The 21,610-nt window shown below is 41.7% G+C and overlaps 1 protein-coding gene across 3 annotated transcripts in view; it reads left to right on the forward strand.

The window, feature by feature from the left end:
- The first annotated feature begins 501 nt into the window (after positions 1 to 501).
- Positions 502 to 21,610, forward strand: part of Uap1 (UDP-N-acetylglucosamine pyrophosphorylase 1) — a 35,941-nt gene continuing 14,832 nt past the window's right edge. For all 3 annotated transcript variants that reach the window (XM_048452856.3, XM_085687718.2, XM_085687719.2), the window contains exons 1-5: positions 502 to 661; positions 6,242 to 6,564; positions 14,501 to 14,705; positions 17,123 to 17,298; positions 19,203 to 19,375. In XM_048452856.3, the coding sequence (XP_048308813.1) occupies positions 6,285 to 6,564; positions 14,501 to 14,705; positions 17,123 to 17,298; positions 19,203 to 19,375 (834 nt within the window). In that variant the 5' untranslated portion in view covers positions 502 to 661; positions 6,242 to 6,284. The remainder of the gene's footprint in view (positions 662 to 6,241; positions 6,565 to 14,500; positions 14,706 to 17,122; positions 17,299 to 19,202; positions 19,376 to 21,610) is intronic.

The following is a 21,610-nucleotide window of genomic DNA, read 5'->3' on the forward strand; positions in this document are numbered from 1 at the left end:
GAAGCCGGAGGCAGTTGCAGGCAGGTATCTGGAGAATCAGAGACGAAACCAGCTAGCCTAAGGTCACAGCCCCGCCCCAGAGGGATCTCTGCCCAGAAACCGGCGGGTCTTTCCCAACCACACCCGTGGGTGTTCGGAAATCCGTCGCCTGGAGTCACAGCCCGCGCTCCTGTCCAGCACCGGGCGCGGCGACCCTCCCCCGGATGACCCCGAAGCCCCGCTTAGCAGCTTGTCCTCAAGGTGGCGCCTCCGTCGGGTCTTAGCCTCCCCCGCCGGCCTTGCGCGCAAAGGGCCTCGCCCCCGGCAGTGCGTGAGGGGGCGGTGCCGCAGACTGACAGGACCGCGAGCCATCTCATTGGACAGAAATCTGAGTGACGCGAACCGCGCCTTCCCCTCGCAGGTGCCCGCCCCTTTGGCCGCTCCAGGAGGTTGACGTGTCGGACCGGCAGCCTTCCGCTCCGCCCCGCGGCCGCAACCGCTCACCACGGCGAGAGGGGCGGGGTGGCCGGGGCCCACGCTCCTCTCGGCTGCTGCTCGCGGCCCGCCCCGCCGCCCCGGCCCCCCCGGATGACGGTATATATTCCAGGAGGGCGCGGGACGCCGGCGAGTAGTCAAGCTTAAGGAGCCGGAGCCAGGCGGAGCCGCGGGAACGCCGAGGGAGGTAGGAGCCCCCTCCACCGCGCGCTCCCGTGCCAAGCGCGCGGACCGGGCCACGCTTAGCCGCACCGACCACCGCGCCGGCTGCCCGGAGCTCCGGAGCGGCGTGGGCTATGTCACGGCAGGACTGGGACGCGCGGAGGGACTTGGGGGACCCGGGAGAGGAGGCTGGGGCGGTGATGGAGTCCCCTACTCGAGTCAGCGCTGTTGCGAGTGGGCTCTCACCTGGATGGGGAAGAGGAACCATGAGGGTCTCAAGTCAGGGCTCGGAAATAGTTGTGCCATATCTGGGGGTCCCCGGTGGGAATGAGCGGTCGCTAGAGTTGTCATGGCAAAGAGTTGGGGCGTTTTGGAAGCACGAGAGTAAAAACTGAGAGCTCAGAGAAGAACAGGGGATCCCAATGGGGGATGTGGCAACCCAACCGGCTTGCCACTTCCCTGCTTCGCTTGCTATTGATAGAGGGAGAGCGTTCAGATTTCAGGGTCTCCCCTCTATTGGCCTGGTAGGATAGGCCTGGAGGGCTGAGGGTGTAATATGCTCTTGAAGATTTTTTGAAGGTTGGCCTGATGAAATCTGAAATCGGGTGGTAGTGATTATGCTAATATGTATTTATGTGAGGCAAAAGTAATTTAGGGACTTGGAGGTGAAGTTCACTGGGCATGGACCCAAGGGTTTTCAGGGAACTGAAGACATTTGTCTATTTCACTATTAGTTGACTCACTTGGCTTGGGGGAAAAGACTTCATAGTCTAGTCTGTGCTGTCAGTTAGTGGTTAGGTTCAGTCTCTGTACCGGTTTTTCTTTTACCTTCTCCCGCCTCCCCGAGACAGGGTTTCCCTGTGTAACATTGGCTGTCCTGGAACTCACTCTGTAGATCAGGCTAGCTTCGGATTTTACAGAGATCCACCTGCCTGTGCCTTCCAAATGCAGGGATTAAAGGAATGTGTCACCATCGTTGATTTGGTACCCTTTTTCAAAAAGAGTTTACTAACCCCTAACCCCTCTTCTTTTTTTTTTTTTTTGAGGACTTTTTTTTTTTTGAGGACATATAACAGCAGAGGTGGGGGAGAAGGAGGAAATGGGAAATATTGAACATCTTTACTATGGTATTTAAATTCTAATAAAGGCAGCCGGGCGGTGGTGGTTCACGCCTTTAATCCCAGCATTGGGGATGCAGAGGCAGGCTGATCTCTGTGAGTTCGAGGACAGCCTGGTCTACAAGAGCTAATTCCAGGACAGGCACCAAAGCTACAGAAAAATGTTGTCTCAAGAAAAAACCACACACATACAAAAAAATTCTAATAAAGGCATGTTTGATAATGGCTTGCCATTTTTATTGATTCTGATGTAGTAGGTTACACCAAATTTAGTCATAATTTCTAGTGCAGATTTTTAGCTCTTAGATTTTTGTTGTCAGTATAAAAATCCATGTCTTTAATTCTTTTCTCTGTTGCTAAATACCATTTACTTACACACAACCTCCTTGCCAGTATTAGTAGGAAATAAGGTACTATACTGATGGTTATAGCTATGTCAGGTAAATACAAATCATGATTATTATGAGTGTTACATAACATGTGAATGAGCTGGTAGGATTTTGGTAACCTTTGTAGACTGCTGGTTTTCTGGGCCCAGATATCAAAATTTACCATGAATTGTTCTATTTGCACAAATACGTTTTTTCAAGTGCCTAAAGGGGAAGGGTATTGAATGACTTTGTTGTTGTTATCAAGACAGGGTTTCTGTGTAGCCTTGGCTGTCCTGTAAGTTGCCCTACTGTAGACCAGGCTAGCCTCAGCCTCCCAGAGATCAGCCTGCCTCTGCCTCACTATTGCTGGGATTAAAGGCTGGCCCAGCTCTAAATGGCTGTTTTAGGAAGAGTTCTATTGCCCGGGTGGTGGTGGCACATGCCTTTAATCCCAGCACCCGGGAGATAGGGGCAGGCGCCCAGCCTGGTCCACAGAGTGAGTGCCAGGACAGGCTCCAAAAGCTACAGACAAACCCTGTCTGGAAAAACCGAAAAAGAAAAATTAGGGCATTGAAGAGTTAAATAACTAGGTTAAAATCATAAACTTGGATCGGAGTAGAGTTGAGGTAGGAACCTGCCCCGTCTGATTCTAAAGTTCAGTAAAGGTTGCCATCAGATTATCCTGCCTGTATTTAAGTGAGACCTCTCCTTGGATTCTTTATATTTCCTCTGCTTTTGTGAGGACAGGGAAGGAGGATAGACTTGGAGTCAGGTACACCACAGCTACTGGGTGTGGTGGTCCACACCTTTAATCCCTCAGTGAGTTCAAGGCCAGCCTAGTCTATAAAGAGAGTTCCAGTACAATCAAAGCTGCTACACAGAGAAACCCTTTCTCAAAAAACAAAACAAAAGAAAAATTCCCATCCTTCTAGGTACTAGTAATGTAGCCTGAGGCAAGTTACGTACAGTCTTTGAGCTTCATTTTCTCATTGGTTGTGAAGATTATTTAAATTAGACCTCAACATTGAATGAAAAATTTATTCCCATTTATAGACTTAGGTATTGGAAGTATTTATGACTTGGTATAAATTAGGAGAATTTTGTTCCCAAGCCTGGCAGCTTCTGGAGCCCTACATATGCCACAAGAGGTGGCTCCGGTGGTGTAGCATAGTCCGTTCTCAGTATAAGTCTTCTTATGGGTGCAGGAGGTGCAGGTGACCTGGGTCTCCCAGGTGGCTGCCACCTTTTTCCTGTGCGGTAGACCCTTTGACTTTCTGTGTCTGGTATGGCAGTGGATGAGCCTGCATCTGCTGCCTTTTGTTGCAAAAGCCATAGTGCCTTGGTGGACACCAGGTATAGGCTCTCATCCTGTGTTGGGTGCTGAATGGTTGTGATGTGGGAGGAACTGTTGGGTGGCTCATTTCATAGGAAATGGACCTGAGGCATGGGGAAGTGCAGAAATGCAGATGGAGTGTTGATGCCCTGTACCACTTTGCACCATCCTGTATAACGAAAATTGTTTGCTTGTTTGGTATCTCCTCCTTAACTCCTGTTCTAAGCAGTTGGAATGCAATGATGTTTCTTTAGTGAGCCTCAAATTTATTTCTCTCACCCCCCCCCCCAAACTAGTCTGGTTCATGCCCTTGTTTTTTTCTCTATTTTTTTTCTTTTTTAGTTAGTGTGCAAAATAATGGATTTCATTATGGCATTTTTAGACAGTCATTTTACCTGGCTCATATTTGTTTTTTCTGCCTTCTTAGTCCCCCTTTCCAAGTAGTCTTCCTTCTGTATTCATGTCATACACATGTATAAAGAGTATTTGTAGTTAAGTCTAGACTGCATATAAGAGACATACATTTGGTCTGTTCATTCCTCATTCTACTCACTCACTTTAGACCTATATGTATGTGTTTTTTAAGTGTAGATTCTGCATATGAGAGAAAAATGAAATATTTGTCTGAATTTGGCTTTCTTCACTGATGGTCGCTAGTTCTACCCATTTTCTGGAAAATGACATTACAGTCTTTATGACTGAATAATCCCATTGGTCTAGATAGCATATTTTCTTCCTCAGTTTATATGTTGATAGGTGTCTAAGATGGTTCTTCTTATTGGCTATTCTGACTGTGCGCAAGAACTGTGGATGTGCAGGTAGCTATCTCTGGATGCTGACTTAGATACCCAGAGGTGATGATAGCTAAATCTTCGATAGTTCTACTTTTAGTTTTTGGTTTCTAAAGCATCATGTCATGCAAGGGTTCCTTTCCTCTTGCATCTTTACCAGCATTTTTGGTCATTTTTTAAAAAGTTTTTCTTTTTACAGTTTAAGTGTGTGTGTGTGTGTGTGTGTGTGTGTATGTGTATACGCATACCACACACACCACAGCGATGTGTAGAGACTAAAGTCAGCTCTCTTCTCACTATGTGAGTTCTGGGGATAGACCTCAGATCCTCAGACTTGGAGGCAAGTGCCTTTACCTGCTGAGCTGTCTCACCAGTGTTTGTTTGCTTTTTTGATGATAGCCATTCTATCTGGGTCCCCTTGGTTTTTCATACCCACATTTGTGTTTTAGCTTGCTCTCCTTCTTCTAGCTGTCTTTATCATGTATTCTGTATCATTGCTTCCTCTCTCTCTCTCTCTCTCTCTCTCTCTCTCTCTCTCTCTCTCTCTCTTGTTTGTTTATTTGTCAGGAAAGAGTTTCTGTGCAACAGTCCTGGTTGTCCTGGAACTCACTTTGTAGATTTTGTAGACCAGGCTGGCCTCAAATTCACAGAGCTCAGTCTGCCTCTGCCGCCTGAATGCTGGGATTTAAAGTGTGTACCACCATCGCTGGGCTCTTTCTCTCATCTGTGTAACATTCCACTGTTGGCTTCCTATTGCCTACTCTTTGATCAATAACCCATTACCTGGTTTTCATGGGATAGCCCTGCCCTACACTGTATCTAATCACTGTGCTTAAGTGTTCACTTTCTGACTGCTGCTTCCTTTCTTCACGCTCACAGCCCGGGGCCGTCAAGATCTCCTTGTTTCCTACTCCATCTGTGTGGTCTGCTTTACCCTGCAGATAGAACTAGATTGTGGACTTTTTCCAGCCAGTGCCTATCTCAGATCTTGCATTTATCAATACTAGGTGTGTGGTAAACTAAATATTTCTTCCTTCTCTTACCTTTTAACACTGTGCGGTTTAAGATTTTGATTTGAGATCATAGAATACTCGTGTTTGTGACTAACAGGTCTTCATCTCTGAAGTGCTCATCTCTGTGTGCTCACTTTTCTTTCCAGTTAGGGTCTGTGGGCTTTTTGTTTGTTTGTTTTTGTTTTTCAAGACAGGGTTTCTGTTTGTAAAGGCCTGTCCTGGAACTTGCTTTGTAGACCAGGCTGGCCTTGAACTCACAGAGATCTGCCTGCCTTTGCCTCCCCAGAGCTGGGATTAAAGGCATGCACCAACACCACCTAACTAGAGTCTGTGTTTTTAGTGAGTAGAGATAATCATGTGATCTCACTTGTTTTCCTGTATAAGTTGCTATTGAAATACAGTTTTCATGGTTATAGGTGGTCATATCCTACTGAAGTTTGTTGTGTTCTGAGTACAACAGTGGTTAAAAATGGTGAAAGAACAGTTGAAATATGAAGTGGTAGCTGACTACACTGCTGAGTTTGTGCTAGAGTCTCCGTGATATGAGTAGTGATGATGATGACAGGGGTGGAGAGGGCTAGAAAGTTCGACAAGACCTGTGAATAAAAGGTTTCATGTGGTGCTGGCTCACAGTGCTAATTATTGTCTTCTGAGTCTGCACTTTCACAGTGTCAGAAAGGCAGAAGCTCATTTCTAAACACTGAGTTTTTAAAACTATTGTCATACATGGTTTAATGATGGGGTTATGTTGTGAGAGATGTGTCACCAGGCTATTTCATTACTGCGCAGGCATCACAGCATACACAACCTAAGGTAGCTAGGATGGGGTGATACAATCTCATGGGACCACTGTCAAATAAATAGTCTTGTTGACCAAAATGTCATTGTGCTGTGTATGATTTTTTAGTAAGGAAAATCCACTCCAGTTGGAGCTAGACTTCTGCCTGTTCTTAGTTCCTTTTCTCTTTTTGGTTCACAGCTCTCACAATTTTGCTTCTACAAAGTCTCACTACCAGTGCGCTATGAATGTTAATGACCTCAAACTCAGGTTGTCCAAAGCTGGACAAGAGCACCTTCTGCAGTTTTGGAATGAGCTGGAGGAAGCCCAGCAGGTAGACCTTTATACGGAGCTCCAGGCCATGAACTTTGAAGAGCTGAACTTATTTTTCCAGAAGGCCATTGGAGGATTTGATCATTCCTCTCATCAAGAAAAGGTGGATGCACGAATGGAGCCTGTGCCCCGAGAGGTGCTGGGCAGTGCCACCAGAGATCAAGACCAGCTGCAGACCTGGGAGAATGAAGGTACTGAGCACGGGCTCATGTCTTAACACAACATATTGTGAGATATGCTGAAATCATTCAAGTTGCTGGATCATATAGCTAACACTGTGCCTATGATACTAGAAACCAAGTGACCGACTAGCAAGTGACAAACAGCCTTGCCAAGGTAGCTGCAGTGTCTACCATTGCTGATCTGTGTTTTGCTTGAATTAATGGTGCCTGGCTTCAAAGCTCTTCTCATGTTAGTCTTCGTTTGGCCTCAGTCTCTTTTTGTCTTTAAATTCGATACCTTTGCTGGGTTACTTTCCCTGAAATTTTGTGGCACAAAGTAAATGCTCCAATTTAAGCTCCTTTCATCTGCACTGCCTTAAACTGGACCATGCCTGTATTTCCAGTTTTGTTTTCTCCTGCATTACTACTCCCCTTTCCTATTGCTGCACATATTTTAGCTGAGGCAAATAATTCACCTTCCCTAGGTGTTCTGTTATGCATTTTGTCCTGTGTTTATGTTTATCTTTAGCTTAGTCTGGCCTGTGCCTCTGCTTAGTGGGTCACCTTGAAGGTCATGGAGTTGTGCAGGCAATAGTTCTGTTGCTGTGGACTGGCATTCTTTGTTTTGTTTGTGAGGTACTAGAGCTTGAACCCTGGGCTTTTTGAATGTAGGAAAGCACTCTGCACTGAACTATAGATCTAGATAGGGTCTTGGTAGTTGCCTGCTGGTTTTGTGCTCACTCTGAAGGTCAGGAAGACTTTGAATTTGCAGCCCTTCTGCCTCAGCCTCCTAAGTAGCTGGAGTTACATACCAAACTCTTACATTCATTTTTCTTTAACTTTTTTCCTTTATTTTTATTTTATATATATGAATGTTTTGCCTTCATGTATGCCTACACATCAGTTGTGTGCAGCGCCCTCAGAGGCCAGAGGAGGGTGTCAGATCCCCAGAGACTGAAGTTACAGATGGCTGTGAGTTACTGTGTAGGTGCAGGGAATTGAACTCGGGACCTCTCTAAGAGCAGTCAGTGCTCTAAACCACTGAGCCTTCACTCTGGCTTTCTTCTATTCATTCTTTAAGATTCACCATATTTGCTCTTTTTAGTGCTTTCTTAAGTGTCCCAAGTTGGATTTAGTTGTTTATGCTTGCATTTAATTCCACCTTTAGTAATAGCTGTGTGCGTTTGTCTTTCTAATTATGTCCTAAACTTTTGAAGATCAGTCTGTGTTCTGATTGTGTATGTCAGACATCAGTTAGAAGGAAAATTTGCACTTAACGTTGATCAATATTGTGTGTTATTTTTTCCAAAGATTTCTTGTTTACAGCATGCTATAATTTAGTCTCATGTATAGTACTAATTTGTATTTTTGAGAATGGCAGAATAGCTCAATTGTAGCTTTTTGGTAGAGTTGAAAATTTTGTTCTGTAATTTAGTAAGTACTCTTGTGTAATAGGAAGTTTGCTAAATATTATACCCTAGATCCATGCATAGCTCTGATGAATTACCAGACAAATCAGTTTAAAGGAAGATACATGTGTTTTGGGTCACAGTTTCAGAGAGTTCCCTCCATCCTGATTGGGAAGGCTTGTTGGAGCAGAGCAGTTCACATCATGTTTGACCTGGAAGGAAAGAAGAATACACTGTTTCACTGGCTCCTTCTTGCCCCCTTTTATTCTATTGGGACTCTCACCCATAGGATGATGTCATCTTCATGCACAGTGGGTCTTCTTTCCCTTTATTTAATCTTCTCTGGAAATACCTTCCTGGATATACCCAGAAATGGGTCTTACCGGTCTCCTAGGTGATTCTAGATGAGTCAGGTTGACAGTGAAGACAGATCAATGTGGCAGGTTTTCTTAGCTCCCAAATCATGACATGGAGACTTGTTAGTTATGAATGCTCGGCCTTAGCTTAGGCTTGTTTCTGGCTAGCTAACTTTTTTTTTTAAACTTAAATTGACCTGTTTCTCTTTATCTACATTTTGCCTCAGAGCTTTTTACCTTCCTTTCATTCTGTATGTCCTACTTTCCTGCTTCCTCTGTGTCTGTCTGTCTGGCTGCTGCTTCCTTTTCTCCCTCATTCTCTCCTGAGCCTAGAATCTTCCTCCTACTTATTCTCTCTGCCTTCCAGCCCTGCCTATTCCTTTACTGCCTAGCTATTGGCCATTCAGATTTTTATTAGGCCAGTCAGGTGCCTTAGGCAGGCAAGGTAAAACAGCAACACATCTTTGCATAGTTAAACAATTCTGCAACACAAACAAATGCAACACATTTTTACATTATTAATCAAATATTCTATTCCAAAACAGACCAACAGAACCTTTGAATGTTTGTCTATACTTCTTGTTAAATCTGCCTCATTTTCTGAACTGAATGAACAAATGAGACTAATCTACTTTATTATAGAAATGAATATCAAAATATCAGAAATTGCCTGTAGCTATATCAGACCTAGATCTATTTTTACCCACTTTGGAGCCTGTCATGGAACTAGCTCTTGTAGACCAGGCTAGCCTTGAACTCATAGATATCCACCTGCCTCTACCTCCCAAGTGCTAGGATTAAAGGTGTGCATTACCACTGCCTGGTTTATTTTTATTTTCTTGTATTACCTGGTATATATATATATATATATATATATATATATATATATATATTTACTTTTTAAAAATAGTTTATTTTTATTTTGTATACATTGGTGTTTTGTCCTTCATGTATGTCTGTGTAAGGGTATCGGATCATCTGGTACTGGAGTCAGACAGTTGTGAGTGGCCATGTGGTTGCTGGGAATTGAACCCAGGTCCTCTAGAAGATCAGCCAATGCCCTTCACTGCTGAGCCATCTCTCCAGCCCCACATGTTTACTTCATAGATATGAATAATTTTATAGCTACATTTTATATGGGTGACTAGTTTTATCTTTGACTTTTTGTTATCCCATCTCTCGCCCATTGAAAAGGAAGAGAACTGGCACCACTGGCATGCTCTGCACCTCTGTCTCCTGGACTGAAAGGTTTATTGATTTGTACACTGTTGTGAGGAGCTCCAGGGAGTTCGGTCTAGGACGACTGTTTCATTTCGGGAAGAGGAAGTAGATTCTAACTAGGCAGGTCTCTAACCTTTCACATGTGTCCTAGCTCTACTCCCTTCTGTTCTGTGTATTTAATCATTCTATGAGGCTTTATTCAAGAGTAGTCAAAGGTTAAAGAGTAGCTTGGGAAAGACTGGTTTCTTTAGAGGTTGCCTTTCAGATCTGAAATGCTCAGGCATGGCTGACCTAGTCTCCTAGCCTCTTACTAAGAATTGGGCAGGGCCAGTAAGGAGCAAGAGAAGAGTTTGGGTGATGGCCTGATTTATACTGACTTTGAAATCACTAACCCTGCCCTCCTCCTGGCTTTCAAAAGGCTTCTCCTCCAAACCAGAAGTCACATGGGCTTCTTCCTGCCCATATCCCAGCTGCCCACAGGTTCTCCTTAGCATTTGAGAAGGGTGGAGTCTTAGCATTAACACATCAGGAATCTTGTGAAATGGCCGCACAACAAGCAGGGCATCATTCAGCTTGAGTCTTTAGCTTTTAATGGGCTCTGTAGAACTAATCTATGTTTATGGTCTACATTTATACCCACAGCTGTTAGGACCAAGTATGGCCCAAGAGGGAGCAAAGCAAACTTCCTTTTGGCTCAGTGTCTGGGAGCAGTATTTATTTGTGGCTTTACAGTAGGGTGGAGGTTTGTTTTGTAGCTGACTTTGTATCCTTCTCACTTAGACAGAAACTGCTAATTCTGTTTTACACATGTAAAACATTCGTAGCAAAAGAAAGTTTCTGTAGTTACTAATCGGAGGGAAGAGATTTTGCCATTGTGAAGACTGTAGTGAAGAATCTCATAATATCTCAAGGACAACTCTTGTTTTCTTTCTGATGGTGGAAAAAGTATTTTGTAGTAGTTTCAAATTGTCTGTTTATTGAAATGATAATGACCGTTTGAAACCAAGGGTAGAAAGTTGTCTGTTAGGGGTTAATATGTAATCTCCTTGTTGGCGAGAGATCTTTAATTTGAGTTTTAAAGTGTTCTGGCTACATACAGAATAGTAGGGAACTGTTGAGACCTTGAAAGAGAGGGAATTAGAAGTTTTGGGAAGAATGGCATTTTAGTAAAGATAAACTGAGAAATGTGATTGCTTAATATAAAATACCATCCTTTATTTAAAATGCATATTTAATGAAGTGTAAATTAATCTCCCACTATTATACTAATAACTATTCAGTGCTCCCCCTTTTCTTGCCTTGAGATATATTCCTAGGATTTGTAGTGTTCCTGGAAGTGGATGCTAGGGCCTGGCTGCATCCCCAGTACCTGCAGTGGTGTTTCATTCCATATTACCATAGGGTAGAAAAGGAACTGTCTTGTGCAGAAGAAATGTACTCTTAGCATTATCTCCTAATTTTTCTTAAATCTAGTATATCTTAAGGAAATTAGAAAATACTAAAAATGTCAATGGGAAAAAATACAAATTTCTGTCATTCCATAATCCAGAGGAAAATAACCACTAGTAATCTTCTATAGTATTTTTTTACATACACACACAGTATATTATTGTGTAGTGTGTTAAATGGACTTTTAGTGAAATAGTAGAAGTATATTATGATTATATTTTGAGACAAATATGGTATAGTAAATGCCTACATATGGTGCTTTGACAAAAAATTATATTTTCTTTTTGATTCATGTATTCCTCCTTTTGTTCTCTTTTTTCTTTGCTATATTTTAAGGCAAATCCCAAATATTTTGTTTTTGTCATCATAGTTCAATATATAATTTTAAATATGTATACAATACCAAACATGGTCTCCTCAGTGCCTTTTTTTTAATGCCTAGTGGAATTCATGGTAAGGCCTTAGTTTGTAGAAGTAGTTCAGATGGACAGAGATGTCCTTGACTAGTCTACTTTTTGGGCTCAGCATTCTGGGAAGCAGTTTCAGTTGTAACATGGTTAAAATGTAAAAACTTAAGGTATGGGTGTGGTGATACATAACTATAGTCCCAGTGCGTAGATGTGGAGGCAGAAGGATCAGTAATAGTTCAAGTTCATTTTTGCCTGTAAAGGGAGTTTGAGGCCAGCAGGAGCTAGTGAGACCTTGTCTCGAAAAGCCAAGCCAAACCAAGCCCCTTGTGTTTCAGTATTATTTCTAACGAGCTGGCTTGGATAATTTTCCTTTATTTCCACTAGTCAAATCACCTGTTGATGCCCCTTGGCTTGTCCTGGAGTGCTCGCAATTTCAATGGAAGTTCCATTGCGCTCTGTACTGGTGAGACCGTCCTTGTTTAGGTACCTGTCCAAGTTAGAGCACAGGAGAGGAACTAGGCCAACCAGGATGTCCTGCAGGAAGTGTTTGACCTTTAACAGGGCCACTGTAAACCTTCCGTTCCTTGTAATGTTATCAGGAAGAGTGCTCAGGGCCTTCTGGACTCGCAGTGCGTGGATCTCCAAAGAGATATTCTCTAGACCTGGATCTGTCTCATTCTTGCTTACTTTTTTTTTTTTCTCTGTGTTAGAATCCTTCCTGTAAGAAAGTCTAACTGTTGGGTCCTATTATGAAGAGGTGAAAAAGGATAAAGGGATGTGATTATTCAGACTTTCATGTTTCTAAAGACTCTTGAGGACATATGTAATACATATATATAGTACACACATGCACGTATATATTTAAAAAGGTTTTGCTGTGAAGACTGAGCTGGTCTTGAACTGTTTCTACCTCCAAGTGCTAGGATTACAAATGTGAAGCACCAAGCCCAGACGGCTTTAGGATATGAAAAGTTCATAGTTTCCTAACTCTTATTTGGCCAAGTACATTTATGGTTAGTTAGCTTTTTGTCAGTGCTCCCTGTATGAAATATATGCTGCTGCCACACTGTTTGAAATAATGTATCATTGTTTTATACCTGGAAAAAGTCCCTGAATTTTTTGACTACTTAATTTCCAGCGGTATAGATTCAAGAATACAGAAGCCCTTTGCATGTGTGTATTTTATATGTGTGTTGTATATGCTCATAAATATGTGAGTGTGTGAACCATTGCACACACAGGCAGAGGCCAGGACATCCAGGTGTCTCCTGCTAATGCTCTCCACCTTACTGCCTTGAGCCAGGGTTCGTTTACGAAGTTCACCTTTTCTAGCAGGTAGGCTGGCTGGCTAGGCTGGTTGGCCAGTGAGCTCTTGGGATCCATCTGTCTCCTTCAGGGCTGAGGTTACAGGCATGCAGTCATACCTAACTTTTAGTGTGCATGCTAGAGATTTGAATTCAGGCCCTTCTGCATACAGAGTAAATTCTCTTGCCACTGAGTCATCTCTTGGGTCCACAGAAAATCTTTTTTATTAAATTGTAATATATATAGATTGTACCTATAACTATATATAATAATAGTGGTTGTTAAATGGAGGCAAGATACACAATAAAAATATTTCAGTCTGGAATGTGCAACTGGGGGGCACAATCCCAGTTGTCTGTCTTGGGATGACCAGACTGGGTACACATCCACAGATGGAAAGAACCGAGGAGGAGTGACAAGCTAGGTCTAGGAAACAAGTACTGATCACTTGAGTAAAGGATGAGGTTGCTGTGCAAACATTAAAGCTGACTCGCTTGGGAAGCTGGAGTAAAGCAGCAGTTTAGAAGCATGGTCGGGGAAGGACTTCCTAGGGATATTTGATAGCTGTTGCAGCTGAAGAAAACACTGAAGTGGTGTTGATGGCATCAGGCGAGCTGGTGTTTAAAGCCTGGAGCTGCCTGCGGGGCCCTGGCTTTGGAGTGAAATAGCTGAGGAAAGTAATGTTCTTACAGACTGAAAATGAAAAATGAGAAACTTAGGGAAGATGGAAAGAGACACATTAACAGTAAGACAACCAAAAATGTATACTGTGTGTGGAGAATACGTAGTGCCGAAAGAACAAGCCTTTGTCTGGATGTGTGTGTGGAAAAGATGTGCAGAAGTATGTCTGGTTCTGGACAGCTGCGGAGGTCCAGGCTGCAGTCCTCTGTCTCCAGTTCTGATCAGCCATAAAGGCTGACCTATTGTGCTGGTGAACTTTCCCACTTAAGTTACCCCATTTAGTTTTCTTAATTTCCGCTTCTTAGAAGGTACAATTAAATTATATAGAAATAATAATACGAAGCAAGAAAGAAAATTAAATCTTAGCTAGCTAAGGCTACTTTAAGGGTGAAAGTTATGGAAACATAATATGCTTTAAATATTTAATTAAAAAATAGCTGGTGTTGCTGAAGGAGGTCCTTAGACTATGGCTATTGAAGAAAAATGTGGACTCAGAACTGGAGAGTACTCCGGTTTATAGAGGTATCAATGTTTAAATTCTTGCTCTACCTGGTAAATTATCTTTTTGAAAACCTAATATACAAAATATATAAAATGTAAAGTTAGCAAATTAGGAACCATGCTACATATGAATTTGAAAACAATGATGTAATCATCCATTGGTATTCTTAGATGGTTCATTCTTGCTTCCATTCTAAATTCTAAAATGTGTGGATATTTGTAAAATGATACTGTTTCTGCATATACCTACATACCTACATATGTCCTTTTCCGTGTGTGTGTGTGTGTGTGTGTGTGTGTGTGTGTGTGTTTGTTTCTTCTGAGATAGGGTTTCTCTGTGTAGCTTCGGAGCCTGTCCTGGAACTAGCTCTTGTAGACCAGACCAGGCTGGCCTCGAACTCACAAAGATCCACCTGACTCTGCCTCCCAAGTGCTGGGATTAATGGTGTGCGCCACCACCACCTGGCTAGAAGAACAGTTCTTAACAGCTGAGCCAGTGCTCCAGCCCTAGAAACCTACTTTAATGTGTTCCTTGAAGCCTCTGTTTAGTTTTTGGGTGTTTGAATGCATTGTCTAAGCTTAATTCTGTATGTTGATTATGGAAGTTTTGTGATACAAATGATTTTTTTTCCAGGACTTTCCCAGATTTCTCAGAGCAAAGTCGCAGTTCTTCTTCTGGCTGGTGGTCAGGGGACAAGACTTGGAGTTGCATATCCGAAGGGCATGTATGATGTTGGCTTGCCATCCCACAAGACCCTTTTTCAGATTCAAGCAGAACGCATTCTGAAACTACAGCAGTTAGCTGAAAAACGCTATGGCAACAAGTGCGTCATCCCATGGTAAGCCAAGTCTCGTGTTGAAACATCTGCTCTATAACCTTCAAAATGTATATAAACTTACTGACAAGGAGACACACTTCCTGTTAACCAGTCTTCCTTGGAAGTGTAATTCTCTGTATATGTATATGGTAATATATATTATAGCTATCTATATGGCCTCAGTGGCTTTACAAGGAATATATACTCTTTAATTTTTACACCCCTGACTGAGCACCTTAGGAATTCCTTTTGTGATCTATAAACCCTCAGTTCAGAAGCATCTTACTGATTGGTGGCCTGTCTAGAAGAGGCTTTCTGATTGAAAACCGGTTTCCTGAAATCTGAAGGCGTTACTTTATTGTTTCTGATGTTGCTGCCCAGTGTCCAGTGCCATTCTGATTCCTAATCGTTTCCTTTGTTTCCTCGCTCAAGCATTTGGGACTGCTTCTTTATAGAATCTGAAGTTCCATGATAAAATGGCATGGGTCTGTTCTGGGTGCGCATTAGGCCTTTTCGGTCTAGCAGGTCAGGTCCTTAAGTACAGGTTGCCTAGTCCTTATCCCCTCGCTCACCTCTCCCATGCACACCCCAGAGGTGAGAGCTACTGTGATTTCTCTGCTGTGGTCATACTTGTTTTCTCAACCTCTGTAGCGTGCTGCACACGGGCCTCTGTCTGGTCGCTGCCTCCGGGGCCCACGATGGCAGTTCTGTGCTGCCTCTCACTTTTGTTTTCTTTCCCTCTGATCACCTCAGAGCAGTTTTGGAGGGCAGCCTGTTCTGAGGGGGAAGCAGCTGTGTAGTTGACATCCCTCAGGGCCTTACGACTTCAGTCCCATATGACCAACCAGACTGCTGGTTTTTCTGTCTCCCAGCAACAGCCTTTGGTCCTAGTACAGATTCCCTAGCCTGTACCAGCATGAGAAAAGACTGTCAGGACAAAGCAGCTGCAAGATCCCCTGTCCGGCTGGGGGTGGTGTTCAGGTCTGATTCCACACTGCTCTGCAGATCTCTGAACCTTTTGAAGACATGGTTTTTGGACTTATTTTTCAAGATGTTCAACTTCTCGATACAAGTACTGGGATGCTGTGGACTTTTTTCCCCCTTGATTCCTGTGAGGATTTGAGGGACATCTGTGTTCTATGTAGCCAACATGTTATTTACAACCCCAGTTTTTACTTGTTGAATTTTCCTTAGTGTTCTATTTCTGTTCTTATGCAGAACAGTTTCTCACCTTTTATATTTGTATAAAACCAAGAATTATGGCCCAACTTATCACAAAGATCAAAATGCCCGGAATGATTTGCTTAGCAGACCTACTTACTGTAGTAGGAAATTGTACCATTTTCTTCATCATTTTAACATTTATTTTTGTTTTATGTGTGGATGTTTTGCCTTTTTATCTGTTCTCTACATGCTTTCAATACTTGCAGAGGCCAGAGGAGGGCCTCAGATCCTCTGGAAATGGAGTTAAGGTGGTTAACTATTAGTGAGTGCTGGGAAGCAAACCTGGGTCCTCTGTAAGAGCGAGTCATCTCTCCAGCCCCTTCTTTATCAGTTTATTTATTCAGTGATTATTAACCGAGTTACTGTTTCTAAGTGCTAAGTATTAATCACTAACTGAAGCAAAAATTCCAACTTTTATGCAGATTATATTCTAGTAAGACCTTGAACCCTTACAGTTTCTAATTGTATTTTTTAGATAGGTTTTTTTTTTCCTCCTTTGCCATTCTATCATGAGTTCAGTTGAAAAGAAAAAGAAAAAAAAGGATTTGCTTATTTATTTTTAATTTGTATAAGTGTTTTGCCTGCATATATGTCTGAGCACTTTTATGTGTGCCCAATGCCCAGAGAGACGGTAAGAGGCACTCCATTCCTAGGGTTAGAGATAGCTATGAGCCACCATGTGAATGCTGAGACTCGGGTACTGTCCTCTGGAAGAGCAGAGAGTGATCTTAACTTAGCCATCTCTCAAGACCCTGAATTAAAGTTTTGTGGCAATAAAATGTATAATTTTACTTCTGTGATTATATCGGGATGTGATCAGAGTCTGGGGTCTGTTTCAGATTTTATTAAGAACTGCAAGAGAACATAAGCCTGTAGTATTGATGTTATCTTTCCCCCCTCTATTTAGAACAAAGCTTTTAACTTTAGCATGCATTTTCACAGAATTCTAAATTCTTACTTACACTGCTAGATATAGGCTTCTGGAAGCATGTCTGATATTGTTAGAGGCTGATTTTGTGCATAAGGATTGATAAAATTTCTGGAAGAAATTTAGCAACTGATTAATGTGCCTTAGCTAGAAAAAAAGATGAGTTGAGTCAAATATGAAAGAAGCAGGCGTTCTCGCAGACTCTAGCTTAGGAAGTGGATCCCACTTTCCTTTGCCCTAACTCATACAATATCATTGCTTAGAAAATTGACTTTTCTTTTCTTAGGTATATAATGACCAGCGGTAGAACAATGGAATCGACAAAGGAGTTCTTCACAAAGCACAAGTACTTTGGTTTAAGAAAGGAGAACGTGGTCTTTTTTCAGCAGGGAATGCTGCCTGCTATGAGTTTTGATGGGAAAATTATTTTGGAAGAGAAAAACAAAGTCTCTATGGCTCCAGGTTTGTTATCATCCGTATTTGATGGTTTCTTGATAGTAAAGGAACAAATCATTAACTTTTGATTTTCTTTTGAATGTATTGATTTGGCTGTTAAAATGTCAGGTTCCCCCACCCCTTCATATTGACACTGATTTAAAAAGTTGAAAATGCCCATTGGTGAAATGGATGGATCCAGTGACTGTACCCCTGAGCAGCTTTCTGGATAGTCATTCTCTTCCCGTGTGTGTGTGTGTGTGTGTGCGCATATATTCCCTCATGTATACAACAATGTCCTCAGCACACTATTTACTGTAGGGAAAAACTGGAAAGCATCACTATTCAGTAAGTAGGAAACTTGGCTAGTGGTGTAAGTCAGTGCTACATTGCTTGCCTGGTGTGCACAAGGTTCTGGGTTCACATGCCAACACTGAAAAACAAAACAAAGCTTCAAAATAGCAGAGGCTAAAAGGTAGTTTACAAATGACTTTAGCTCTTAGATCGTGTAGAGGTAATTACTTAGAGACAAATGTCCAAGAGAAATCTTGATACATTAAGAGAGTATGATGCAGAACCGTATACACTGAGCAGGGTCTCTGGCTTGTATATATGAAGTTAGTATGTGCATGTCACCGTTTGTTGATGGCTTTTCAGTTCCACTGCTTATATAGCCACACACAGTAAGTGACCCAGAGTGTGAGTTCAACTGTGAGACCTGCATCTGTGTGAGTCTGTACTTGGCGGAAGGACTGAAATCAATAGACAGTAAACCAGTGACCTTCCCCATGTGTGGGCCTCTATTTCACCTGCATTCCTATTACAGAATATTGTTGTTTTGAGGAAAAATTTCATGTAACCCAGACTGGTCTGCAATCATGTAGCTGATGGGACTTTAAACTCCTGATCTTCCTTCCCCTACTTCCTAAGTTCGGGAATTACAGGTGTGTGCGGCCACACTCTGTTTTAGAAGGTACTGGAGACCAAGCCCAGAGCTTCGTGCATGCTAGGCTACCAACTGAACTGTGGTCCCAGTCCCTACAATTCTCTCTCTGTGTAGAAGAGTTTACTGTTATTCTTAGCTGTTTTGGGAACTTTTTCATTATTGTTTAAATAGTGGTCAAGATTGTTGAAAGAAATATATTAAAACAGCAATGAAAGCAGAAAAATAAATCTTTTACTTACATTTAGTTTAAATCTCAATAGGTTTTTGTATAAATCTGGCTTCTTAGCAAGTGAATTAGTATAAAATGTTTTAATAGTTTTATTTTGAGATAGTTAAGTGTAGCACAAATAATAAAAACCCAGAGATAGATATTGAAGTTCAACCTGAAAGATCAGAAAAGCCAATCACTAGAGGACTCTTACCTCTGTGCCATCTTCCTGCTTTATACTCCTCCCTAGTCCTGGGATTAAAGGCAGGCACCACCACCACCCAACTTCTGTGACTAACTAGTGTGGCTGCTGGGATTAAAGGTGTGGCCACCACTGCCTGGCCTGTATGGCTGACTAGTGTGGCTATAGCTTTGCATACTCGTCCAGGTAAGCTTTATTTGATAGATCATAAACAAAGTATCACTGTAGTTAAGTTAGTTTGGGATATAAATACAGGACTGATTTGAATCATAAATATTAATAAAACTTAAAATGATCTGAAATAATCATTGCTTGATAAGTGTTATATTGTATTATATATTATAGGCTAAATTATTGTTTGAGCTTCCTGGACTTATATTACTGATGTTACTCAATGCATAATTATACTAAAAAGCCTTCAAAATAGCTTTGTTCTGTAACTTTTGACACCTGAATTTGGTGCTTATTCAGTTCTTAATTTTTTTTAAACTGTTATGAAAGCCATCCCAGTAAATCTGCTGGTTCCCTTCACAGTGGGTCATGGTATGACACTGGCAGGTTATTTTCTTTTTCAGATGGGAATGGTGGTCTCTACCGGGCTCTTGCAGCCCAAAACATTGTGGAGGACATGGAGCAAAGAGGCATCTGGAGTATTCATGTCTATTGTGTGGACAACATACTGGTAAAAGTGGCAGACCCACGGTTCATTGGATTCTGCATTCAGAAAGGAGCAGACTGTGGGGCAAAGGTAATGCGAATGACCATTCTCTGTCAGTCTTTCTACAGTGATTGGCTGATTTAGAACCATTCATCCTTCGAGTATCTGAGATGTTCCTTGTTTTCATTACTTCATGGCACTTGGATCTAGAAATAACGCACGCTTGTCACAAGTAAGAACTTAAGCTGTGTGAGGTTGCTGACTCCTTGAGGAGTGAGTGACGGTGATTGCTACACCTGTGGTAGACTCATCACTGTGAAGTCGTGTTCCAGCAGCCTGACCTGCTGTTTCTGCTGCTGCTGTCAGTAAGGAGAGGGTGGTAGAAAGAGCGGTGTAGGCTGGAGTAAGGCATTTAACAGGGCTCTCATGGTGTGTGTGAATAAGATAGAAATGCGGAGATTACAATAAAGCCATGCAAAGGTGATAAATGACTGCTGGAATACTAGAAACACAGCATGCAGGTGGGTGTGTAGTGCTGTGTGTGGCAACAGTTTTAAATATCTGTGTGTGTGTGTGTGTGTGTGTGTGTGTGTGTGTGTGTGTGTGTGAGGCATAGATGAAGGTAGGTATAAGACAGTCAGAAGAGACCTGGAGATTTCAGGAGATTTAAAAATATTGATATGAACACTTTTATCTGAAAGGGTTTAAAAGCTTCTATTCTCAGCAAATAAAGTATATTATGATCATGTTAAATCACATGGAGACTGACAAAATGATTGAAAAGTTTGGAATAAACATAGGAAGACGGTCAAGATAAAGCACAGGTTCACTTAACATAATATCCTGCAGAGCCATCTGTTTTGGTGCAAATGAGGAGGTTTTTGTTTTACATGTAATCCACTAATATGGTGTGTGTATGGATAGCATTTGCTTTACTCACCCACTGGGGAGTATCTGGGTTGATCCTATATTTTAGCTGTCACGAGCAATGCAGCAATAACACAGGAACACAGAATAACCTTGAGATGCTGACTGCAGTTCTTTTGGACCTGTACGCAGTGGCGCTAGAGCTGGAGCACATGATGATATACTTGTGGTTTTTATAAGGAATTTCGTATTACTTTGCATAGTTTCTGTGTAGAATTTATGTTTCTGCCAAAAGTGTGTAAGAGTTTCCTTTTCTAGGCCTAGAGAGATAGCTTATGGTAATGAACTCTTGCTGTTCTTCCAGAACCTGAGTTCCCTGCTCAGAACTCACCTGTCAGCTCACAGCTGTCTATGACTCCAGTTCCTGGGGATCAGTGCCCTCTTCTGGTCTCTGTGGGTACTGCACACAAACCCATAAACATAAACATAAAATAAAATAGATTTTTTAAAAAGTTACCCTTTGTATATATCACTTTTTTCTTTTTTTGATGATATATATTTTAACTGAGTTGACCATAAAGTAATAACAAAGAGGTGGAAATTCTAATAACCCCAATTTGACCATTACACATATTTATTGAATTATACTATATTATATAAACATATAATCATAATAATTTAAAAAATGAAACAAATTGAAAAATAGAGCATTTCAAATTGTAGAATGAGGAAACTGGTTAAGTAAAACTCCTCTCCTTCAAAAATCACCTCCAAACAGACATGTAATTAAATATAAATGTTAAACTAAAAGATGTTAAAATGTAGAGTGTGTGTGATTTTGATGTAAAAGTAGAAACACGTGCTCTGACCAAAAGTGAATCACATATGAATTTGAAATGTTTGTTAAAAATGAGACCTCAAGAGACATACCATAATCTTGGTTAAAGGATTTTCTATTACAAAAAATGTCATTTCTCACTATATTAGTTTAAAAGTATAATAAAAAGTCATATTCAGAAGCTAAAGTCCTCAATTTAGCAAAACAGGGTTTGAGAGATTGACGTGATAGGTCTAACAAGATACTTTCTTCTTTGAGATAGGGTATTGCTGTCAGCTGAGACTTACCACCTTCCTAAGGGGCTGGAATTATAGGTAAAGAATCACACAAGACTATCTGACTCTGAAGAGAATAATTGATGTAGTTAATCTATTTAAGGCATCTGTCTAATCAGATACTCAGTAGCACATGCTATGTGCTGTAGCTACTGAGTTGCAATGGAAACACAGCATATTGGATGTAAGTAGCTACCAAGCTTGAGAACCATCAAAGCCAAACAGTGCATTTCTGACTCTGTTCCACTTGGTGTCACTCTTCTTTCTGAATGGAAACGTAATCTTTACTGCTGCAAGCTTCAGTCAATGGAAAGATTATGCTACCAGAGTAGACATAGAAGGGGC

This window comes from Myodes glareolus, chromosome 5 (assembly GCF_982192425.1).
Source record: "Myodes glareolus chromosome 5, mMyoGla1.1, whole genome shotgun sequence".
NCBI lineage: Eukaryota > Metazoa > Chordata > Mammalia > Rodentia > Cricetidae > Myodes > Myodes glareolus.